Source organism: Chenopodium album, chromosome 18 (assembly GCF_948465745.1).
Source record: "Chenopodium album chromosome 18, dcCheAlbu1.1, whole genome shotgun sequence".
Lineage (NCBI taxonomy): Eukaryota > Viridiplantae > Streptophyta > Magnoliopsida > Caryophyllales > Amaranthaceae > Chenopodium > Chenopodium album.
In genome coordinates, this window is record NC_137851.1 from 10,753,249 (window position 1) to 10,777,591 (window position 24,343).

At 36.9% G+C, this 24,343-nt stretch overlaps 3 protein-coding genes across 3 annotated transcripts; 2 read left to right on the forward strand and 1 right to left on the reverse strand.

Annotated features, from left to right (window-relative positions):
- Positions 1 to 682: 682 nt before the first annotated feature.
- Positions 683 to 1,915, forward strand: LOC145591793 (protein FAR1-RELATED SEQUENCE 5-like). The gene has a single exon (XM_081648289.1). It carries the CDS (start codon positions 683 to 685, stop codon positions 1,913 to 1,915), a length of 1,233 nt encoding a protein of 410 aa, XP_081504415.1.
- A 712-nt stretch (positions 1,916 to 2,627) lies between these two features.
- On the forward strand, positions 2,628 to 3,499 carry LOC145591794 (uncharacterized). The gene is made up of 2 exons (XM_081648290.1): positions 2,628 to 2,643; positions 2,886 to 3,499. Exons 1-2 carry the CDS (start codon positions 2,628 to 2,630, stop codon positions 3,497 to 3,499), a joined length of 630 nt encoding a protein of 209 aa, XP_081504416.1.
- A 6,749-nt stretch (positions 3,500 to 10,248) lies between these two features.
- LOC145593065 (uncharacterized) lies at positions 10,249 to 23,548 on the reverse strand. The gene is made up of 12 exons (XM_081649572.1): positions 23,400 to 23,548; positions 22,652 to 22,826; positions 22,427 to 22,510; positions 21,503 to 21,744; positions 21,125 to 21,365; positions 20,259 to 20,338; positions 18,832 to 18,916; positions 18,448 to 18,579; positions 18,249 to 18,362; positions 17,043 to 17,090; positions 15,918 to 15,999; positions 10,249 to 10,716 (listed from the first exon to the last, which is right to left on the reverse strand). The coding sequence occupies exons 1-12, from the start codon at positions 23,525 to 23,527 to the stop codon at positions 10,694 to 10,696; spliced, it is 1,434 nt and encodes a 477-aa protein (XP_081505698.1). The 5' UTR covers positions 23,528 to 23,548; the 3' UTR covers positions 10,249 to 10,693.
- Between the last annotated feature and the right edge of the window lie 795 nt (positions 23,549 to 24,343).

The window sequence follows — 24,343 nt, forward strand, 5'->3', positions numbered from 1 at the left end:
TTATTGCTTTTATTAGTCCTCTAGCCTCTACCCATCCCCTTAGTCATCCTAAAATCCACCTATGATTCTATGAAGTTTTTACTGAACTGCTAAACAACGCCCACATTTTTATCGAAATCGTCCACATTTTTATGTAAACTTCCAACATTACCCTTTTCTTCCTCTCTCTCCTAACACAACCGCCACCGCGCGTCACCACCATTGCACCGTCGCCACCAGCGCCAACATGACGGAAAGTGATAGCGGCAGGCCGTGTACTCCGCCGGATCCACTTCGCGAGGTAATTTATTTTCGCTGGAACTCAAACCGCCCAAAAAAAACGGTCCACCGTGGTCAAACCGGGCAAACTGGGCGGTTAAACCGTGGCAAAACCGCCCGGTTTGTTTTTTTTTAATTAATATTGTTTTTATTATTATTATTTAATTGTTATTATTATTATTATTATTATTATTATTATTATTTCATTGTTATTATTATTATTATTATTATTATTATTATTATTATTGTTCTTGTTGTTATTATTATTACTATAACTATGATTATGATTATTATTGTTGCTATGATTATCATTATTATTATTTTGATTATTATTTTAAAAATATTTTGTTGGGATGTTTAATAGGCATCACTACCGGATTATGGTGGCGATGGCATCGACTACAGTTCATATTTTATAACGTCAATGATCTTCCCAACTTTTGAAGAAGCATTTGAATGGGCACAAAATATTTCCATACGTTATGGCTTTTTCCTTACAAAGTCTTCGTATAAGAAACAACGAGATAGTCGACCGGTCAAGTATCTTAAGTGCGATCGTGGCCATAGAAACATAGCCGAAGATAGAGATATGGAGAATGCTGTACGGAAAAACACGAAAAGAAAGGGTGTTAAGTGTCCATTTCGTATCAAGGTCACATGTATGGTGGACGATCAAGGGTGGAAAATCATTCCTTCATCAGGTTTGCATGGCTTGCATAACCACCCAATGATGGTATATCGAGAGGGTCATCGGCAAGTGAGTGGTCTAAGTCCGGCTACCAAGCAATTGGTTAGTCAAATGAGTTCAGCATGTGCTAAACCTAGTCACATAATGGCGGCAGTGAAAGATGCGTTTCCCACTGAGAACCCTAACATGAGACACATCTACAATTTCAGAAGTCGTGTTAGGGTTGATGCTAGTGAAGGGAGAGATGTCGTCAACCAGTTCCTTCACTTGGCCAATGAGCGCAAATACATTAGTTGGGTAGCTGCTGACCCCGACACACGTGTTGTCACCCACGCCTTTATGGCACATCCAGAGATGGCGAATATGTTACGAACATATCCACATGTCATAGGGATGGATTCCACTTACAAGACAAACAGATACAACATGCCGTTTTTCGAGATTGTTGGGATCACACCGACAAATCAAAACTTTTTGATCGCGTATGCTTTAATGAAGACAGAGTCCTATGAGAGTTACAAGTGGGTCTTGGAGAAATTGAAGTTGTATATAGGTTTTGAAGTGACTCCTAAGGTGATACTAACTGATCGAGACTTGGGACTTATGAAGGCGGTGAAAAAGATATTCCCAAACACAGCTCACTTGCTATGTAGGTGGCACATCAACAAAGATGTGTTGGCCAAGGTATACCATTTGAGTAAGAAAGACATGGTGACTGCCGAGAAATTTAGGAATGGGAGGTGGTCAAAAATCATGAATGCGACAACTGAGAATGAATATGAATTTGAGTTGCAACAAATGAAGGATACTTGGGGAAGGTCAAGGCATACCATTGTGGATTATGTGAAAAAAAAAACTTGGCTTGTGCACAAGAACAAGTTTATTCCGGCTTGGACAAATAAGGTGCTGCACTTTGGCAACGTGAACACGTGTAGAGTGGAGAGTGGAGAGTCAACATTCTGTGCTTAAACAGTGGCTCGGAAGCTCCAAAGGGTCAATGGATTCTATCTTCAACTGTGTACACCGCGCCACTGAGGGTTTGCTTATTCAAATTCGTCATCATTTGGAGGACTCCAGACGACGAATTGGAGTGGAGTACAGGGGAATGCCCTTGCACAATCTCAGTGGCTATGTTTCCTTCCATGCTCTCAAAATTCTTAAGCAGGAGGTGAACATGATGAGAGAGTTATCTGATGATGTGTACGAGCGTTGTGGTTGTGCAATGTTGATGACACACGGACTCCCATGCGCTTTTACTATACACACCTCGATTCAGGGTTGTACGGGGTTGTATTTGGATCAGGTCCATCCTTTTTGGAAAACCCTAGTCATTGGAGACGGTGTTGACATTCCTATCTTTAAGGATGAGTTGGAACAGGACACGACGCAGTTTAGATCCCTGGTTGATGAGGTACTACTTCGTGATGCCAGTTTTGTGCGAAGTGTGAACCGAGTGTTGTTTGCGGAGCTTTACCCTGAAGATGTAGATTATGAAGAGCCCGAGATAAATGAGACAACCAGGGGTCGACCACAAGGCCAATAGTGGTCCTCATCTACCAGGCGTGATCCAAGTGGCTTCGAGCATATTCCGGGCGGTCGTGGGCGAGGTCGCGGCCGAAGTAGGGGTCGTGCTACTTCTACATCTAGCTCCGGACGTGGTCGATCACAATCATCAGTAAACATGGAAATGTCTTCTGGTATATGCTTCATTATTATTATTATTATTATTATTATTGTTGTTGTTGTTGTTGTTGTTGTTGTTGTTGTTGTTGTTGTTATTATTATTATTATTATAATTGTTACTTGCTATTATTATTGTTGTTGTTGTTGTTGTTGTTGTTAATATGTTTTACATTTAATTAATTCTTTTGGGATTTAATTAGTGCGGATGTTGTCGGGTTTTTATAATGCTAAAATACTTTCCTGGTGATTATTACAGGTAGTCAGATGAACATCGATGATTTTTTATACGTCGATCATTTTCCGAAATTCATGTTGCCGTTTTTGGAAGGTTGGCTTGACCCGATAGGTGACGGAAATTGCGGATTTCGATGTGTTGCAGATTTCTTTTTGGGTGACCAGGAGCAGTGGATGTTGGCCAGGACTATGGTTGCAAACGAGGTTGCCGCGCATCCTAACATTTACTCTCAAATTTATGCTGATCAACTGGAGAACGAGGTTCGTCATATCAGATGGACTGGTGGGAGATGCACAAGTGAACATTGGATGGTAGTGTTTCAGGACTTGTTTTCGATCGCTAACCTATTCAACACTGCCATTATGCTTTTCGGTGCTGGCATAGATGGAGTAGGTGTGTATCCATGCATCACTGTGCTACCATGGAGTGCCCCGTCCACTGCCACGGGCCCATATAGGGAGTTTGCACTCCTCACAGTGGCAAACTATCACTATGTTGGATTGGACATGTCACCTAATTTTCCAGTCCCTCCTGTAGCAGGTTTTTGGTATGACGTGCGCGATTTTAGTGTGCAAGACTGGGATCAACGATATGTAGGTCGGATAGCAACATGGCATACTTTAGCTACAAATTAGTGATAGAACTTTGCAATGTTTAGTTGTAGAACTTTGCATAATTGTAGAATTAAGCAATGTATTATGCAAATTTAAATTCAAATAATAAATTTAAAAAATTTTACAACATAACCTAAAACAATGAAGTTAGTTTCTAAATAAGAAAATGAAATCAACTACATCCTCATCATTGCGTCCCACGCCGCAATAAGGTCCTGGGCCTCAACCACTGTCTGGGTAATCTCACCGCCGCTATCAGCAATGAATCGTCGTATAACATGCATGGAGCGACCCATCCACTGTAAAAAATACAAAAAATAATCAGTACCAATATTAAGTTGCACAGTAATCTATGGAAAACAAGTAACAAATACTTACGTAATCAGTGTTCGTCCTCCCTGGAATTGGTGGGGGGGCAAGTACCGCGGTATCACTGATAAGCCGAGGATGGGAGTACGTGTAAAACCAGGCCAAGTAGTCAGGTGTGCATGTGGGCTGTCCATCCAATAGAGGTGGATGGAACGACAGGCCGAAACAACAGCTCCCAGGACCAAACTTATCCCATAACCCCTGACCTCGAAAAGTAACGCTATACGACCGGACATTAGCAGGTTTGTACGTGTTGTCAGGCCTAAAACTAGGCTGCGGTATCCCCTGCACATGACCAAGTTGCCGTAAAATCCTGTCTGGGTTATACGGCTCGACGATGTCCCGAAACTGTATCCATCCCATGTACGTGGTTCTCGGGACGTCCTGTGCGGGGGTAAGTGTATAGGGCCGCCAGGTAACCTGCACACGCAATCATAAGAAGAATGTTACATTAGTTTTGAAGACGTTAAATAATAATATAATATACGCAAGCTAAGTTCACATACTACCTCAGCATCAGTCATCTGATCAAGTCGGGTACGGAAAGATATAAGTCGCTGGTGATCCCTCGACTCTGAGCGTGGATCCCACATTGAGGCCCGTGTCTCACCTGGCTGTACCACTAAAGCTTCCTGACAAAGCCGAAAACATGGGAAGTACTCGTATATCCACGCCTGCAGAAGCGTGAGACAACCTCCGATAGCCTTACACTCAATACGGGAGGCGATACCCAACTGCCAATACAGGACAGCAAGTGTAGCTGACCCCCAAGAATATCGGTGAAGACCGTCATAAGACTTCTTCACCTCTAAAATGCAGGAGGGAAGAAGGCGGTGACCACTCTTGTCAACGAACAAGGTGCTACCAAGTAGTGTGACAAAGAAACCCATGAACTCAACGTCTGGGACCCGATCTAACAAATTGCACCGTTCATAGATGCTAGTCACCGCTACAGCACCGTTCTCCCAAATAGCTTTCGGCTTCACCAAAAGCTCATCCCTACTCAACCCCAACAACTCCTGAAAGTCAACCTGGAGAGATGTACTGTCGCTAACCATGTCAACCAAGTCACCCTCAACGGGGATCCCCAGAATATAAGCGACGTCGTGTAGTATGATCGTCATCTCACCAAAGGGGAGATGAAAAGTGTTCGTATCCAGCTGCCACCGTTCAACGAACGCAGAGATCAGAGGCCAATCAATGTGGAAATGCATGATAGACGGCAAGTGCTGTAGTCCAGTGACACTAAGGCGTGCACGTAAATCCGCACTCAGCTTTGTCTCCCATTCCTGCAACGACCTACACCACTGAATCCTACTGTGGCACCTCAACGGATCACGATTATCCCCGACCCAAACACGAGAAGCAACGTGAGCTGCATAGCTAGGGATAAGACTGCCATCAGCTGGACCACCTGGCATCGCCTCGTAAACAAGCCAAGACGTATCTGAGTCTCGAGAACCACGAGACCTACGAGTACGGCCGGTGCTCGAAGTCGTAGTCGTAGAACCCACAAACCTCCCTCCTCTACCTTTCCTCACGAAAATCCCAGACGACGACTCCCCGTGCTCGAATCCTCCTCGCCCACTCTCGGAAGTCGTGGCATCCTCCGTGTCATGATGATCAGAATCATAATCATCCATGACCTGATCTAGCTCGTGCTGAGCATCCGAAGGCCAACCCAGGACATCATCCGCCGTGCGAGAAGCTGCCCTCTCCTTCCTAACAGAAGCATCAATACCAAGAGATCGAGTATGTCGAGGACCCGATCCTTCGACACGTGTGAACTCGATATTTAGCCTTCTAACGGTTTGTGGCTATTATTTAATAAAAAAAATGTAATACAAATAATTAATACTCAATTCTATAAATCTAATTAATATTCACTAATAATAAAAAATTACATTATTTTATTTTCCTAAACATAAATCTAATTTATAATCACTTAAAATAAACAATTACATTATTTTATTTTCCTAAACATAAATCTAATTAATATTCACTACCAATAAACAATTACATTATTTTATTTTCCTAAACATAAATCTAATTAATATTCACTAGTAATAAACAATTACGTAATTTTATTTCCTACACATAAATCTTATTAATATTCACTTAAAATAAACAATTATATTACTTAATTTCTTAAACATATTTCTAATTAACATTCACTTAAAATAAACAATTACATAATTTTATTTCCTAAACATATTTCTAATTAATATGCACTTAAAATAAACAAATGTATAATTTTATTAATATGCAAAATAAATATATAATTAAATTAATTTTTTTTTAATTACGTAAACCGCCCAAGTAAGACGGTTTAACCACGGTCAAACCGCCCAGGCAATACGGTTTTACTGTAGACAAACCGCCCAGAAAATACGGTTTGACCGTGGTCAAACCGCCCAAACTATACGATTGAACCATGGTCAAACCGTATATCCTGGGCGTTTTGACCATGGTCAAATCGTCTAACTTGGGCGGTTGTACCACGGTTGAATCGCACAGACAGGGCGGTTTTAGTACTTTTCTGGCGAAAAAAAATATACCCGCTCCGCCTGGGCTGCGTCCTCCTCCCTCGAGCGTGCTGCGTTCCTCGACCGTGGCGTTCTCGATAGTTATGGGCGGTGGTGGTGGTGATATTGAAGTGGTGGACCTTGTGGTGGTGGTTGCAATGTGCGGTGGTGGTGGTGATTTAAGGTGGTGAATGTTGTTTTGCAGCGGTAGCGGCGGCAATGGTGGTGTTGGTTGGTGGTGGTGATGATTTTATGTTTTCTTGAGAGGTTTTAAGTGAGGAGAGAGAAAGAGGTGATGTTAGAGAGTGAAAGAGAAAAAGAGTTTAGGATTTTGAGTATGGGTAAGAACGTAAATTCATTCCTAATTTGTGGGCGATTTTGATAAGAATGTGGGCGTTATTTAACAACTCCCAGTTTTTATTGCTTTTATTAGTCCTCTAGCCTCTACCCATCCCCTTAGTCATCCTAAAATCCACCTATGATTCTATGAAGTGAAGTATATTTCTACTCCCTTCATCCTTTTATTATAGGTTTATCCTTTTCAGTTTAATTTCAATGTAGTTTAATTCAGCTCCAATCAGTTCAGTTCACTTTATTTCAATTCAACTCCTAATTTCCTTCTCTCATAAACAATTCATTTCAGCTCTATTCAGTTCAGTTCAGCTTCAATCAGTTCGGTAAATCAGAACAGACCGTACGTGTGTATTTTTCATTTTAGCAGACCGAAAATATTGTGATTGTTTATAAAAAAATATCAAATAATTCTATTATAATCCATACGTCCTCTATTTTGTAATAATCGTGACATTAGGTGATGCACAAACATTAAGATAAATTATAGGATAGGGTCCAAAAGTGAATTTTATAAAATACGAAATACTCTATAGTATAATTCGTAGAGATACATTTAATTGTTTTGAGGAGAGAGAAATAATAATTAAAAAAAAAGTGTAAGTGGGGTTGGTATGAGAGAAAAATAACAAAATAATAATACGTCATTACAGAATACCAAATACTACGTAAGAAAGTATTGCAATTATTATGAAACGGATGTTAAATGAAAGTGTTGCAAATACTCGTATTATAAGAACAATTGGGCTACAATTTTTTACTTTTCTCATATAATATTCTCTTATACAATCATAAATTTCTGTGCTATTAAATATTTTTTAACATTTTCCATATAATAAAATACATATATACTTTTACTTACATTTTATCTTTCTCATAAAACATTATCTACTTTTTTCTTTCCAATATATTTTCTCAAAAAAAATATATTTCCAATGTGTAATATACACTTACTCCTCCATTCTCCTTAATTTTCGTAAAATTAAAAAAATGGGCATATAATAAAGGGATGAAGAGAGTAATTTTTACTCCCTTGAGTTTTCATTAGTAGTTCCACTTTTACTATGTTTTAAAAAAAATTACTTTACCTTTACGTTTGAGTACGATATTTATAAAATTAGTTTTGCAGTGCAGTTTTTATGCGGTTGGTCACACTATGTGGTCACTTGTAAAAAAATTAAACAACTCTTATGATACTAACAGAGTAACCCCTATTATACTGCTAGAGTAACCCCTTATTATACCTACATATTGAGTAATTTTAAAAAAACAAAGTAACCTCTGCAACACTTGTAAGTTGTAACAAACTAACCTGATAACACGATATTATACATGATTTATATGTGATATTTGGTCATATTTTATTGTGTTTTCTTCATTTTCCTAATCTTTTTGAGCTATTATTCTTCCTATTTCGATATTGCTCTTCTCGGTTTGTTTGCTTTTGTTTTTATAGGAATAGGGCTCGATTTGCGTGGAATTTATTTTAATCGCGAGATAGTTCTTCATATGGAGCGTTTCTAGCACCAATGGAGCATCAATGGAGCATTTTGGCAGCCTACTCCACAGCTCGGTCGCGGCGTGCAATCTGTTGGCCACAACCTGGTTGTGGGCGTCTATATTGGAGCAAAGGAGAGGCAAAGGCAGCCCGTTCCACAGCCTGGTTGTGGCGGTTTTCTTCGTGCCACAACCCACTTGTGGCAGCTCGTTTTGGTGGCGTTTGAGAGTCCTATTTAGATAAAAAATACCTAGTTTTATGCTAGGATATAAATAGGTTTTAGATAGTCTTTTATTTTATCACTCTTATTATCATTTTTTCAGATATTATTTTTAGACTTCTTTTTGGGTATTACGTTCTTCCATATTATTTCCTAGGGTTTTGCTTTCAAGATTCAAGATTTCATAATTAATTCCAAGTATTGATTTCTTCTCTCAATTCTCTTATTTTATTATTGTTAATTATGTTTTCTTTATTGATTATCATTATTGTTTTCATTAATATGTGTGAGTAGTTTCCTTATTCTAAGATCTAGCGGAACCCGAATATGATTAATGCATGACTTAATTCTTTAAATTCTTTAATGATAATTGCAATTGATATGCTTAATTGATTGTGCTCATGCCAATATTAGATTAGGGATAATTAGTATTGTTTAATCCATTGTTTTAATCACAACGGGAGTTGGGTTTTGACGGGTTTGAATAAATCAATTAAGGGTTTGAAGTTCATCACGGGAGTAGTTGAACGGGTGATTAGGAAGTTAGAGTAATGTGCTCAAGGTCTTTAATTTGCATGATTCCACGGAAGTAGGCTTGATTGTGATTAGAGAAGTCATTGATAACTCGGGAGAGACCATTGGTATTATATAGGGATTACGTTTCCTTATTAATCAATTGAATTATATGTTAGGGGTAGAACGACTATTGCATTAATTGTATTCGTGGTGATGCTTGATCTTGGATGTTTTTAGCATTGATTTATCATATTATTTAGTTTAATCGCTTTAATTAGTTCTTTAGTTATTGATTCTCATTCGTTTGATTTGGTTACTTGCTTAGTAATTGCTTGAGTCTATTTAATTAGTTGAACCATAGTCTCTTGGGATCCGACCCTTGCTTGCCCGTCTACATAGTAGTGGTCTAGTTAGGTTTATTTTTGTCAGGTACGCGACACGCCTATCATAACCCCTATAACATCAACAAACTAACCCCTATAACACTAACCGAGTAATCTCGTAGTAGTTGTCAGCATTGTAGTACACAACAATACAACATCAAAAAAATAAGGCCTTAATCATCCCAAGCTCAATAAAATTACAATTATTACATTAACCAAGTAGTCCCAACTCCCAAGTTATCACAAACTAGGCCATTTTGCCAATAATGAGCTACTTACTCTTCAGTTTATTAAGCGCATAAATAAAACAATTTTGAAACATATCAAATAATTTTAAATTTTTTTAAAATAGTAAATTTAGGCCCGGTTCTCTTCAGCTTAATTGCAATTCAGTTTCCAATTTCCTACTCTCATAAACAATTTAGTTCATTCAGTTCATTTCAGTAAATCAGAACAAGCCCTTATACTACTACACTAAATCATTTACTTTCTCCGTTCTATTTTAATTGCAATGTTTGAGTTTTCTCATTTCCAATGTTCATTATAATCAATTAAATCTTTAATTATACTTTAGTTAAAATTATATAAAGTTAATATTATAAGAAAAGTAGACTCTTCTTGACTATATTTTTCCTAACGTATAACTTATAAAAGATTATTAAAAGAGTATATGGGAAGAAGTACATAATATTTTGTAAGAATACAACAATGAACATTTTTTTTCCACTTTTTAACAATTTACCCTTTTTGTAGTCTTTAGTTGGTCAAAATTGTAATGTTAATATTCAATCTATCAAAGTCTTCCCTAGAATCTAACAAAAGACAACAATGCCAAAAATGTAAATATGGTGTTCTCAAGACTACTAAATTGAATAAGGAGTTTAAACAAAGAAAATCAGTGTGGTGGATAAATATTACTGATTTGAAAACAAAATTTCGACGAAATTGGGTACGTAATTGTAGTCACTGGCTTGTCCCTTAAGATTAACACGTCATTCTTATACATGTACACTTTTGGGTGAGAGGTTGGAGGCGAACAATGATTTATTATTATTATTATTATTATTAAACAATTTTTTTTTGCTCAGTATAAATAATTAGCTCGGTTTTTCTATGGATCCTTGCACACCTCGTTGTGAATTAACTAGTCAAGCACTAGATGAACACTTGTTAGAACTCTTAAAAGTCCAAAGTCTTGGAAACCTTGAAAGGTGAAGCTTGACTTTTCAAGTATGGAGGCATAGATGCAATTTTTTGATGAAACCCTTGTGCTGTAATATCTTTTCTGGATAGTATTCGAGACCCATAGGCCCTTCAGGATAGGAGTTTCACGTCAACCAACATAACGACTCATCACATATATATAGAGTTGGAACCTGGTGAGAAGTATGTTTATCGTTAGAAAGTGAAAAATAGAGATACATAAAAATACATTGTAGATACATCAAAATGTACATTATAAATATATTATACATAATTTGAAAATACACTAATAACACATAATAGATACATTTAGAATTCCTTGTAGATACATCAAAAGTATATTAAAAATACATTGAAATACTCAATGTAAGTTAAATCAAATCATATTGGAAAATTTGATTCTAATAATCCAACCTTTGAGCGGTTTTTTTTTATTAATCCGACCTTTCGATTATTCCACAATAATCCAAGCTTTGGGGGGTCTTCTATTCTATTAGGCCAAGGTGACCTGCTACCTGGTCTTTAGGTAATTTTTTTTTCATTTTCAACTTTTTAACTAAAAAAAAAAAATAAAAAAAAAAAACTGAATATCAGCCTTCCCTTCCCCATTGATACCGGCAGCCCCCTTTTCCGGCCACTCCCTCCCCCTTCGCCCTGACCTCCCTTTTCCGGTCATTTCCTTCTCTCTTCCCCTTTCCCTCTCTTTCAGTCGCCGCTCCGGCCATCCCTCCCCCCAGCCACGCTACACCCTTCAAAAACCCAAATTCCAAATTAAAACTGAGAATTTTAAATCAAAACCCATCGAGTACAAATTAAAACTCAGAATTTCAAATCCCATAGTAAGTTCGATTGAATTTTTGCTGAAATCATAGAGTTCTTGAGGAATTTCATTCTTGATCTTGCAAATCCCTAATCAAATTGGGGGTAAATTCTAGGGTTTTGAAGATTGAAGATTTCTTGCAAATGGAGGGTAATTGAAACAGAGAAAGAAAGAAAGAAGAAGGATCTAGGGTGTCGTGGGTCGAATTTCTGGGTTCGGGTGTCGTGTTTCTGGGTTTGGGTGTCGTATTTCAGGTGGTTGCTGGTTGGTTGGGGTTTGTGGGTCGCGTTTCCGGGTTTCGACTAGGGTGGTGGCTGGTGGGGTGGCTTGCTGGCGGAGGTGGAGGTGTTGGGCGGAGGTCTGGTCGGAAATTGGAGCCATTCATGGAGGTGTGGAAGGGAGGATGAAGATGAAGAGGAAATGGAAAAAAAAGTTTTTTTTTTTAATTTTACCTTTTTTTTAAATTAAAAATATTTTTGGACTAACGAAAATGTGACATGTGGTAGATGACTTATTATTGTAGGTTAAGTTAGAGCTGTCAAAAGCTGACCCGACCCGAAATACCGACCCTAACCCGACCCTAACCCTAACCCGTCTGAACCCGAAAAAAATGGTGACCCAAACCCGACCTAACCCGACCTGAAACCAACCCTAGACCCGAGTTGACCCGAGTATTTGAGACCCGAACCCGACTATGAACCGACCTAGAGAGGACCCGACCCGAATGTGACCCGTAAATTATTGACCTGAACCGAACCCGACTCGAACCCGAGAATGACCCAAACCCGATTTAACCCGTCAAAACCCGAATTCAACCCGACCTGTTACTAACCCGACCCGAGTTCAACCTGACCCGTTCCTAACCCGACTCGATTTTAAACCCGACCCGAAATAAACCCGACTTGTTATTGACCCGACCCAAATTCAACCCGACTTGTTATTGACCCGACCCGAATTTAAACTCGACCTATTACTAACCCGAATTTTAGGATTTAGGAATTTTTAGGATAAAAAGAGTACTCCGTATTGACTATTGAGTTTCAGGCTTTTTTTCAATTTATTAACATGGATTCCAATTATAAAACAAAAGTGGCCTTTCTCATCTTACTTGACTTATCTCTTACATAATCCTCGTCAAAGAAAAACTGAACTGGATAGCAGCAAAAAAAAATAAAAAAATAAAAAAATTAAATAAAAAAATACACGGGACCCAGACAATAGCAAGTCTTTCTCATCTTACTTGACTTATCTTTTTTTTTTATTATTATTTTTTTTAAGGGAATTCAAATTTTTGACTTGAACCACACCCGAGACCGACTTGGAAATGACCCGACGTGATTATAACCTGCAAATTATTGACTTGCCAATTTGAACTCGAGAATGACCAGATAAGTTTAAATGACCCAACTTGATTGTAACCCGCAAATTATTAACTAAACCCGACTTGAACCCAAGAATGACCCGACTTGGAAATGACTCGATTATAACCCGCAAGTTTTTGACTTGAACCGAACCCGACCCGAACCCGAGAATGACCCGACTTGATTATGACCCGCAAATTATTGACTTGAACCGACCCCGACTCAAACCCGATAATGACCCGACCTGATTATAACCCGAAAATAATTTACTTGAACCGAACCCGACTCGAACCCGAACATGACCCTAACTCATTTAAACCCGTAAAAACCCGAATTTAACCCGACTTGTTTTTCACCCGACCCGAATGTAACCCGACCTTTTATTGACCCGACCTAAACCCGACCCGAACCCGAAAAGATGTATGACCCGACGTGACCCGACTCAAGCATGACCCAACCCAAACCCGACCCACATAGGTCTTGACATTAACCCATATTGACCCGACCCGAGATGACCCGACCCACACAAACCCGACTCAAACCCGACCCATTTACCCGAATTGACAGCTCTAGGTTAAGTGACCTGCTTGGCCTAATAGAATAAAACACCCCCAAAGCTTGGATTATTGTAGTATAATTGAAAGGTTGGATTAATAAAAAAAATCGCTCAAAGGTTAGATTATTAAAATCAAATTTTCCAATCATATTTATCCTCTCCCACCATCCCTTAATACAAAGCCTCTTTTGGTTTTAGCGCGAGAATTAAGAAAGTTGTAAATTTTGTAAAACTAATGATTAAAGTACATATGTGCATGTGAGGTTAGAGAGAGATAGAGAGAAAGAAAAAGTAATTGGGAATAATTAAAGAGATAGAGAAAGAAAGGGTTGGGAATTGATGTTAAAAGTACAAAAAAGTAAAGAAAAAAAGATGACAACTCATAAAAAAGAGGGTAATAATGTCAAAAAATACAACCTTTAAATAGAAAGAGATATTGTATTTTGGTTTACTCAAAAAGGAAATAAGGCTTTGTATTAGGGGACGGAGGGAGTAGTACTTGGTAGTGGTGCTTACAAGTCATACGAAACAACAACATTCTAATAGTCTTGAACTCTTGATTTTGCTCCATCAACATAACATGCCCAACTTCTCCACTTCAAAATTTTCCAATTCTGATAAACCAGCTTTACCGATTCTCTCAATATCATAATTAACCAATCAATCTAAGAGGATAATCTACCAATTTTTTCTTTTTGTAATAAAACAATGCAGTATCTAATGTATCAAGCTATGAATTCTGATTTTCATTGTCCTTGCAATTGTAAATCATAATCATTACAATAATAAAAAATAAAAAAACAAAAAGTATTTTAATTGCAGAATATTGAAGAAAAAAAATCATATATTCGAAGAGATAAAAGCTTGATTGGTTGAGGCCGAAAATAGCAGGACGGCGGGGAGGGGGGGGGGGGGGGGGGGGGGAGGTTGAGCAGACTTAGCAGATTGCAAGGATTCCCAATCTTCCATACAATAGTTTGAGTGAAAGTTTTGCCACGTTGAAAGATTAATAGTTAAGCCACTCATTAGTCTAAGTCATGATAGGGCCAATCATTCAATCTTATTACTATAAGATCAATGATGATTCCTACAAATTTATGGGGAACTTTCCTGTGTTGAGACTACCTCTGAAACATCTATTCAAGTATACAGGAGAAGCAACTATCCATTTTTGTTTGGCTCGTATGGGAAATTGACCTTAGTCCACAAAGCTTGTATCCCCAGTTTAGCTTATTCTAGTGAGATATATACCAGATTTCACTTTACACAACGAACAATTGTCCAGAATTTAATTGCAAAATTTATGCGAGTCCTTTCCCTCTTCCTCTCTTTCATCTCCTCCACCCACAGCCATTGGTTTATAGAAAATATATTTGGTAAACAAAATTTTTTTCAAATGTACTTGGTATGCATTCAATGTTGACTAGCATTACTGTGATCTTTCATCAAGGATGCTATCAAGTTATTAAATTCTTTAAAATATTTAAAAATTCACTTCTCAGCTTGTATTTTCTCAAAACAAAAGGGAAAAATAATCTAAAACTTAGTCTCCTCATCCCCTCTTACAAACAAGCACCATTGTTGGCCCAACCTAATATACAACTTACTGCAACCACAAAGCCACCCTCCTACCCTTCCCACGACTCTATATAAGATAAGAAAAGGTAGCCCTTAATTTCCATCCTTTCCATCAAAAGAGAAAATCCAATCCTTGTACAAGTTCCAAACATCACCAAATTCGCCTACAATGCCAACTATAGCGGACACTTTAAATAACAGGAATTCCAAATCAAAAAAGGGAAGACCCCGAGGAAGAAAATTCTGGTGTAAAATCAGTGCAGCTTGCTGCTGCTACTGGAGAAAGACATAAAGGGCACAAGGCCCCGTTTGGTTTGATACTTTGATGTAAAATGTTTTCATGGAAATTGATTTTCCAAATTATTTTTTTTTTCCCATTTTCCTTTGCTTCGTTTGTGAATGGGTGGAAAACAAGTTTTCCAACGGTGAAATATTGCATCTTTAATGATAGAAAACATTTTCCTTTACAAAACAAGGGAAGTCACATTTTCTTCCCTCCTCCCTACCTTCTTTCAACTTTCCTCTCATTCGTCCTCACACTCACTCTTATTTTATACTTTTTAACTTTTCTTGTATGCAACCAAACATAGGAAAACTAATTGGCCATTGTGCTTTTACTTGAAAATAAATTTTCCATGAAAAATAATTTTTCATTGAAAATGTTTTACATCAAACAAAACAGGGTCTATGTGAAACCACCTTGCTGACACTCTAATAATATTGTTGTATTTGATGTAGGTGTGGCGTTGGATGATGATTGAGAATTGAGATGTATGACATTCAATTAAGGGTGTCTCCCTTTTCCTTCCCCTCCCCCTTCCCCTCCCTCAATACTTAAGCCTTAGGAATCTCAGTTCTTGCACGAGCTCAGGCAAGGTAACTCGTGTATGAAAGGTCAGATACCTAAGCAAATATAGTCATCTTTTCCCTCAACAGAGTGCACACAGTATAGACTCTTTCAACATCCACAAATGAAACAACAAAGGTGTTGAATAACGAAGCATATGCAATACCTACTAGAAAATCATAGCATCATGAGTTAGAGGTGAAAAGAAATACCATAAGAATGGCGTAGCCCCTTAACAGCATCAAAGTTTTTGTAGGTATATCCAACAAAACTTAGATCATTTGGCATCAGCATCTGCAATGGTGTTGGGAGGATAAACAAAAATAATAAAATAAGCATCATATGAAACCAGGTTATAGAGAAAAAAAAAAAATCTAAAGAGAGAAATAAGGATGGAAACAAGAAAAAGGGTATTGTTATATAAACAACAAACATTGCCATTGTAAACTGAAAATTACATCAGACACCAAAGAAGCGAACAGAAGGAACAATAGATAGATTGAATTTATCAATAGAGATAACAGAATTTAAAACTTATTAGAATGAAACAAGAGAAATGGTTATTAGCATATTGCAGTTTTCTAGAAATTTTATAATGTACAATCGACAATCCAACATACAAGAAGTAGCGTTTCATGCAAGCAAACTCAATTTGTATCATGATATAGAACAAATTAGCCCACACACTAGGAGAACAACAATTTTATGTCTTTACAATGAGGTTGGTAATTGGCCTTGATTTGCTGTGTTCACTGTCCTTAAATGGCTACTTTCACAAAGATATAGCTGGCTCTTTTACCTTACACTTGATCCACAACATCCTAAGCTGCATATGCACCTCCAAACACACACAAACACACGCACACCGCGGCACACTCCACACACCCCCCCCCCCCCCCCCACCCACCCACCCACCCAAAAAAAAAAAGAACTATTTTTTATATGTTCCATGGTATACCATGGCATTTCCTAAACAACCAACCGTTATCTTATTTTTAATCAACCAAACCCCACTATTTTATATTTTTATTCACCTTAAAAAATAATGTGCAAAAGGAATTAGAGTTTTTTATTTGGGGACAAAGGGAGTATAATTTTTCTGTTGTTTTCTTATTATTTTCCTTCAGCGAAAATGATTCGCAAGTCTTGTTACGATAGTGGCTCTTCTTGTTTCAGCAGGTAAAGCTGCAAAATCTATGCAAAATGCACCACCCAAAACTAAATGACAGGTTGATACTGTTGTACAGAGAATGTCAGGATGAGTAAAAATACAAAAGCTCTCCTTTTTCTGTTATCATATAGCAAATTCAATATATAATGTTGTTAGAGTAAGTTACCATTCTCGAGGGTCCTGATCCAGATCTTGATGGTGTTGCATTGTTTGCCTAAAAAAAAGCAGAAGCATTCAGTACATAAATAGTCTGCAACCAGATGCGTGCACTTGTCTGCGTGCATGTGTGTGTATACTGAATACTTTTGAACCCTTAGTTAGAAAGTGAGATTAAAAATAAAAAATAAAATTAAAAAAAAAAACCCGGAAGGTCTTCCCCCAAGAAAGTGCCAAGAATTAGAAAACTGAAAAGATGATATCATTTTGTTATATTATTGCAAGAGGGAAAAAAATCGGAAGGCCTTCCAGAAAAGATTGCTAGCAACTGGAAACTTGAGAAATAATTAACGGTAAAGATATGAATTGTACAATCTTCAAGCATCAAGAGGCATGATCTGTACCTAAAAAAACAAAATCAAATTTTTTCCATGATTTTATCTCCCTACTCTCCTCTATAAATAGAATTTATGGTTTCCTCTCCCTCTCCCCCCTCTAAGGAATCTAGCTAACTTATTTTGTTACCCCCGTCGCGTCGCTCGTTTTAGATGGCATATACAAGTCTCCGTGTTGTCGATAGGCATTTCAGGTTCCGGAGCGCTCACGTTCTCTAGTCTCTACCTTTTCCCTTATGCTACTCTCTTACAGTATTACAATGCTATCCCCATGGTACCCATTCCGTTAGCCGGTTCACTAAAGAGAGAAACACCACAGTTCTACATGATCACGTGCTATAAGTTCATCTAAAAGTTAGCATATCAAAAACATAGATGGTGACTGCTCGTTGCAATAATCTTTTTCTCCCCCATTTCTATACTTTTTGCTAAATTATAGCTGTCTTGCATTGCTTGATCCCTGTTATTAGAGAGAAGCACATACAGTATTTCAAGTATGAACCCCTCCTATAAGGCAGTGAGGGTACGATCTCCCTCACTTGAATGCCTTGAAAATGATTTACTGGCAAATAACCTTGAAGATCACCGACTAACCCTTGTGCCAATCAAATCGCCATGACATAACCCCCCCCCCCCCCCCCCCCCGGACACGCACACACACATTCTCTTTCCAGCCAGAAATAAGGATTATTGGAATTATTGACATTTGCACTACCTCAACAGGTTTTAAAAAATTATGACATGACCTTTTAGATTAATATCAAAGTTAGAAGGATTAACTTTTGTCAAAATAAAGAAGCTAGTGACAGTACTAGGCATACCTCATCAAATTTCATAAAGTTCTGAGTATCAAGCTCCCCATTAACTTGTGGCTTATAAGCTGCCTCCATCTCATATAATTTATCCCACTCGACATCTTTAAACCAAGGGTGTGCCTGACAATGCTTATTAGCTTTAGAGAATAAAAAATCTGTAAGTCGAAGATAAAGATATTTAACTAGGTTACAACCAGTATCACACCTTAATTTGCTCTGCCCCTCCAGTGCCTAATCGATGATCAACGTCACAAAGCAACTTACAAATAAGATCTTTTGCCTCAAATGTCAACTTTGCATCCTCGGGAAATTTTAGATAGTGCCTCCAGTGTACAATCTATCACACATGTTCAGAGATTGCATTAGGTAGAAAAAAGCAGTGCCCTACTCATACTGACCAGATAACAATGAATTCGCTAAGTGGAATTATCTACGTGCATATGTGGTTCATTTACCCATAAATTTAAACATGTATTCAGGATTTTCTAGAGCTTGGCAGATGAACAAAGCATTATCAGCTATGGGGTAGTTAACAATGATCTATAGACTATAGTCCTTTCAACACATCTAAAACAAAAGTAAAGCATACCTTTCTGCATGTTGTCATTGTATCATCAGAGTAAAAGGGAGGATAACCAACTAGCATTTCATACATGATTGCACCTAATGACCACCTGCATAGAATCTTGACGGATAAGCATGGTGGACAAACAAAAGCAGACCAAATAAGATAAATACTCATATAGCAAACACCAACCATATCAAACAGACAAGCAGTTCATAGGTATACTTTATAGAGATTGAATATGACCATTATTCATCATAAACAAACTCGATTCTGGCAACTATATTACTTATGTACAAATATATGTCAATATTAAGTTGGTGATACAAGTATCAAACTTAAGAGCTCTTCCAGGCTTTTAACATTAGGTCGATGAATTAACAGAGTTAGTGAGGCAGTCAGAAGAGTATTGACAGTAGAAACACTACCCATCATAGCCATTTGAGGTCAGCTCAATCAGTTCCAGCAAAAAAACAGGCTTCGTTCTGGACTTCAGCCAGAGCAGGATGCTAGAGCATGCACATTATGTAGGCTGTGTGCATCTGCAGCTTCAATCTCACAAGTCACAGGTGATTAAGTTCGCTATGTATTTTAACCAATTATTCCTTGACTTTTTTTCACATTCATTTACCCTTCCATCCGTGCATAATTTGCATTTTGGAGATTAAGCCCCATGAATGAGAAATCTACATGCTAGAGATTGAAAACTTGGACTCTTTTGATTGCTTAAAAATTCATAAGATGTATAGGCATACAGCTAGAAATTCAGTACCCCCAACATACAAGCATCATTATTGGAGAGGAAAATATGGACTAAATCTTCATTAACTACTATCCACTAAGTCCAAATAACGTAACTGCAGATAGGGTTAATATACAGGGCGCATGGGGGAGAGAGGACTTTTTTAGTTATTGACTTTCTTTTTTATTGTTTTAGTTGACCCAAGATTTTTCTTACATAAAGGTACAAAAAAAATTCATGGCAATAACATAATCTAGGTATGCCGCAGACCCTAAAAATTGTGGCTGTGACATTATCATAATCAAAACTAGAGTATTGATTTTAAACAAGGGTAATGCTATATGTAGCTCTAAGGGCTATATATAAGCATTAAATACTCTATTGAAAATTGTATAAAATTTATGACAAAAACACGCGTAAATCAGTGTAATTAGTGTTTATATTTTTATGATTTCCTAACTTTATACGATTTTCTAGTGTGTACTTAATGCTTATATGTAGCCCTAAGGGCTATGTATAGCATTTTCCTTTTAACAAATGACCAGTTGGCAACGCAACATAGTCCTAGGAACTCTATTCTAACAACGAAAAAAATGGTGATCACATGTTTGAAATGAATTACGTCATATCATAAACACTCATGATCATACAATGTAATATTTTAACGCAACCATCCCAAACATTTAATGAATTAAATGTTAAAGCATACCAGTCACATTCCATTGCATATCCTTTCTTCAGTAAAACTTCAGGAGCAATATAATCAGGTGTACCCACAGTTGAAAATGCCTGTTGAATTTCACCCAAGAATAAATAATAATAATAAAAATGGTATGAAGCTAAGCACCAATTTGCAAGGCAAAGGTGAATTATTATCTCAACTATGCTTAAACATTTGACAGTAGCATGTAAACTTAGTCAATCAGATCCTTCAGATCCAGAAATGCACATCAGCACTCTGCCTTTCAATTATTGATGCAACAAGAGTGTACCAGTAGATTATAGATTAGCTTTCATACATTCAACTGAGAAATATATTAATTGACTAATTAAGATTCTAAAACCATTAAGTACAGACATCTGCTTCACAGAGAGAAAAATATGAACTTAATGTAGGATATGACCCTATTTAGATAAACAATTGCATGCCTTAGCCTCCAAGCATAGAGGCTCCTTGCATTTAATTTAGAACCCAAAAAAAAAAAAAAAAACAATAATAACATTTTACTTCACTTTTCTAAGTTAAAGCATGCTCAAAGCAACCCTGAAGAATTTTATAAGTCATAGAGCATCAGCTCAAGAAGATCGTATAACTCTATGCAGAAAGAAAAACTGCATTTTTCATATTACTTTTGCAATGACTCACTATAAAAGAATTTCAGCATTTACTATTTGAAAGTTGGAGCCAACTGACCACTGCATATGACCTTTTACTATTGGTTACAGGAAGATTGATAGCATTCTTAATTGATATGGAAACTACTCCATTGCACTAAAAAAATTTATAGAAACTATTCCTCAAGACTTAAGCAACCACCGTCAGAATATCCCTGGAAATGGATGCACATAGCTTACCAAGCTTCTCCTATTCCTTTGCCAGTGCTGAAGTTGCTCACGAGCACTTCTCCAACTGTGACCATTACCAGCATCAGGAAGGGTAGCATCTATATCCATTGAATCTCTAGAAGCGTCATCCATGGATTCATTTTCATTGATAGTAGACAATGTTGCACAATCAAGAGGTTTACAAAGGCCAAAATCTGAAAGTTTCATATGACCACTCTTGTCAAGAAGAAGGTTGTCAGGTTTGATATCCCTGGATAAAGAGTTCAGTAAAAATAACCTCAGCAGCTGCTCACAGATTAATAGAGGATACAAGCATTAAAATCAATGATCAATAATGATGATGATAATTTATGAGCTTCACAACTCAGAAAATGATGCAATTCAAACCTGTGGATATAGTGGTGCTTGTGAATAGATTCTACTGCCAAGACACTCTGTGCTATGTAAAATTTTGCAACCTTTTCAGTCAAGATATCCTCCCTCATCAGAAGGGTCATCATGTCACCGCCAGAAAGATATTCCATAATCAGATACAAATGTTCAGCATCTTGAAAGGAGTAATATAGTTTTACAATGTAGTGACTGTCAACTTCTGCAAGCAAATTCCTTTCAGCTCTAACATGTTCCACCTAGGAAAGAAGAAGAATTTGAGAAGAAAAAAACTTCTCTACAAGACCATTAAGTGAGAATTCACACTACGGAGGCAAAAAAAATCTGGATTCTCATGGTGTAAGTATAGTTTTGACAGAGGTGATTCAGTTAAAAAAAGTCATGAATAAGACAATGACATCCCTGCAAGGAAAACACGGAGCATGATGCGTGAACAGAGAAAATATGACATGTTAAAAAGAACAAATTACACATCAGTAATATCAGTAGATGAAAATAATTCTTTGCCATGATGCAGAATCCACGCAAAAACAATTGGAGGCAAGAACTGGTGATAGATGAGGATAGTGGCAGCAACCACAAGCTGTTATTTCCAACGTTACAACACTATTGTCCTCATCAGTTTTTTCAATACCACTAAACAAATGAAGAGATTCAGACATTAGCACCATTCACAAAAGCAGAGACATCAATATCCCACTGACGAATATGGAACACTTGTAGGAGATTAGGGGGAAAAATCACAAATTTTGCATATCTAGATGATGTTTTGATGAGAACAAGTAGTACAAGTGTACAACATACACAACATGAACCAACTAATTAGCTCAAATATATGTCGCAGGCAACAGATATTCCCAATTCTAGGATAAACTTAACTATAAGGACTTGCATCAAAAATCAACATATGTAATATAGTACCTGTCCTTTACTAAGCATTTCAGATTTCTTCAATTTTTTCATGGCATATATATTTCCAGATTTCTTTTCCCGGCACAGATGGACCTGCAGAATGACAGTTTAAAACAATATGAACAAAGACAACAACCAACACACTTCGCAATGCCTTGACATTTTTTATTTTACAATATTTACACACCTTACTTTGAAAAAAAAAACATAATACTATCGAGTATCGACACTCACCTCACCATAAGCTCCTCTCCCAATGACGGTCAGTAGTTCAAAGTCATTCACACACATCCTATTCCTTTTCAGTCGCATAAACTCTGTCTCTTTTTGCTCCAAATCCTTAATCAAGCTCATTCTCTCTTCTTCGGGCACGTCCGAAGAAGCTAGCTGTTTTTCTAGTACCCAGCGTCTACAACAATAAGGTATTAAGCATTAAGCCACTTAAAAGGCACATTCTAACCCAAATTTAAAATAATGCACCAGAATAATAACAGTCATTACTCATTAGTGTGATGCCCGTTTTTCCACTTAATACAAAAACAAATCAAATGAGCTCAACTTCTGCTGATCATGAACCAGCCAGATAACTCTTTCATTATAAATGAAAAATTGAAAAAAAAAAATATATATATATATATATACTACCACTATTTCATTTTTTCTTTTTTTTTTTTGCAACGGTAAACTTATTCTACTCACACTACTTTATGTAAGTCGTTGCAAATAATATGAAACGGAGGTAGTAACAAAATTATCAGAACCATGAACTAAGAAAACTCATCCCACCTATAGAAGATGTGATGGAATTCAGCACAATGAAATTAAATTTAAACATTTTGCTCTCGAATTAAATTTAACTTTTGTAAAAGTATAATTAAATGAAATCTTAATCAGTAGAAATTAGCTTGAAATTAACGCGTAAAAATCAAATGAAATTAAGTCTAAAAATAAATTTACAAAAATAAAAATTGAGAATGAAAACCTCTCTTTTCTTTCTTGAATGTTCTTATTCTGAGCTCGGTAGTGATTCTCGATAAACTTCTTAGCAGCCTTGGCTTTCTCCATGGTCAAAGTTGACCCCATCACTTCTCCTCCTTGATGATTCTCCATCTTTTTCTCTCTAACCTTTTCTCTTTCTCTCTCTACTGTGTAATTAAGAAAGTAGAGAAGAAAAGAGTGTAATTAGTCCCCTCCTATATTATGTAATAGTGTCATACTCGTAGTAATTTTTTACGCTATTTACAAAATTACTTTTGAATAATACACGAGATGACGAGCATGATCACATTTTGTCATGTATTTTTAAATTAATACGAATTTAGAATATATCCATGTTAAAAGCTTAAAACACAAAATATACCCCTTCATTTTTAAATACTTGCTTCATTTCTATTTTTTGCACTATTTATTTATTTTACTTTGACTAATGTTTGTAATTTATACATAAGAAAAATAGAGTCTTGTAGGTACTTGTTATAATCATCTCATTGAATAGATTATTAATTTTCAATTATTAGAATTTATACTTATTGATAATTAAAGATATTATTGATCAAAAATTAGCATCGGCATACGTGCCCGAGAGAAATGGAGCAAGTATTTAAAAACGAAGGGAGTATTAATTATTGTTATTATTATTATTATTATTATTATTTTCTCAAATTTAACAAGAGGAGATTATTGTATATTAAGGAAAAGTTATTGTGTTGATGTAGTTAGTTGATACAAGTACGGACTACGGAGTATAGAATTTGAATTTTATACTTTCTTTGGTTCAATATTAGTAAAGAAAAGAAAAGGCCGGAAGGGAAGAGAAGGAAAATGCAAGAAACTTTTTTTGGTCATTGGTTATGATTTGCTCCCAATGATCTTTGGGTTTGGGCTTATTGGGCTTGGTACCCTGAATATTATGGCTCAGCCCAAGTC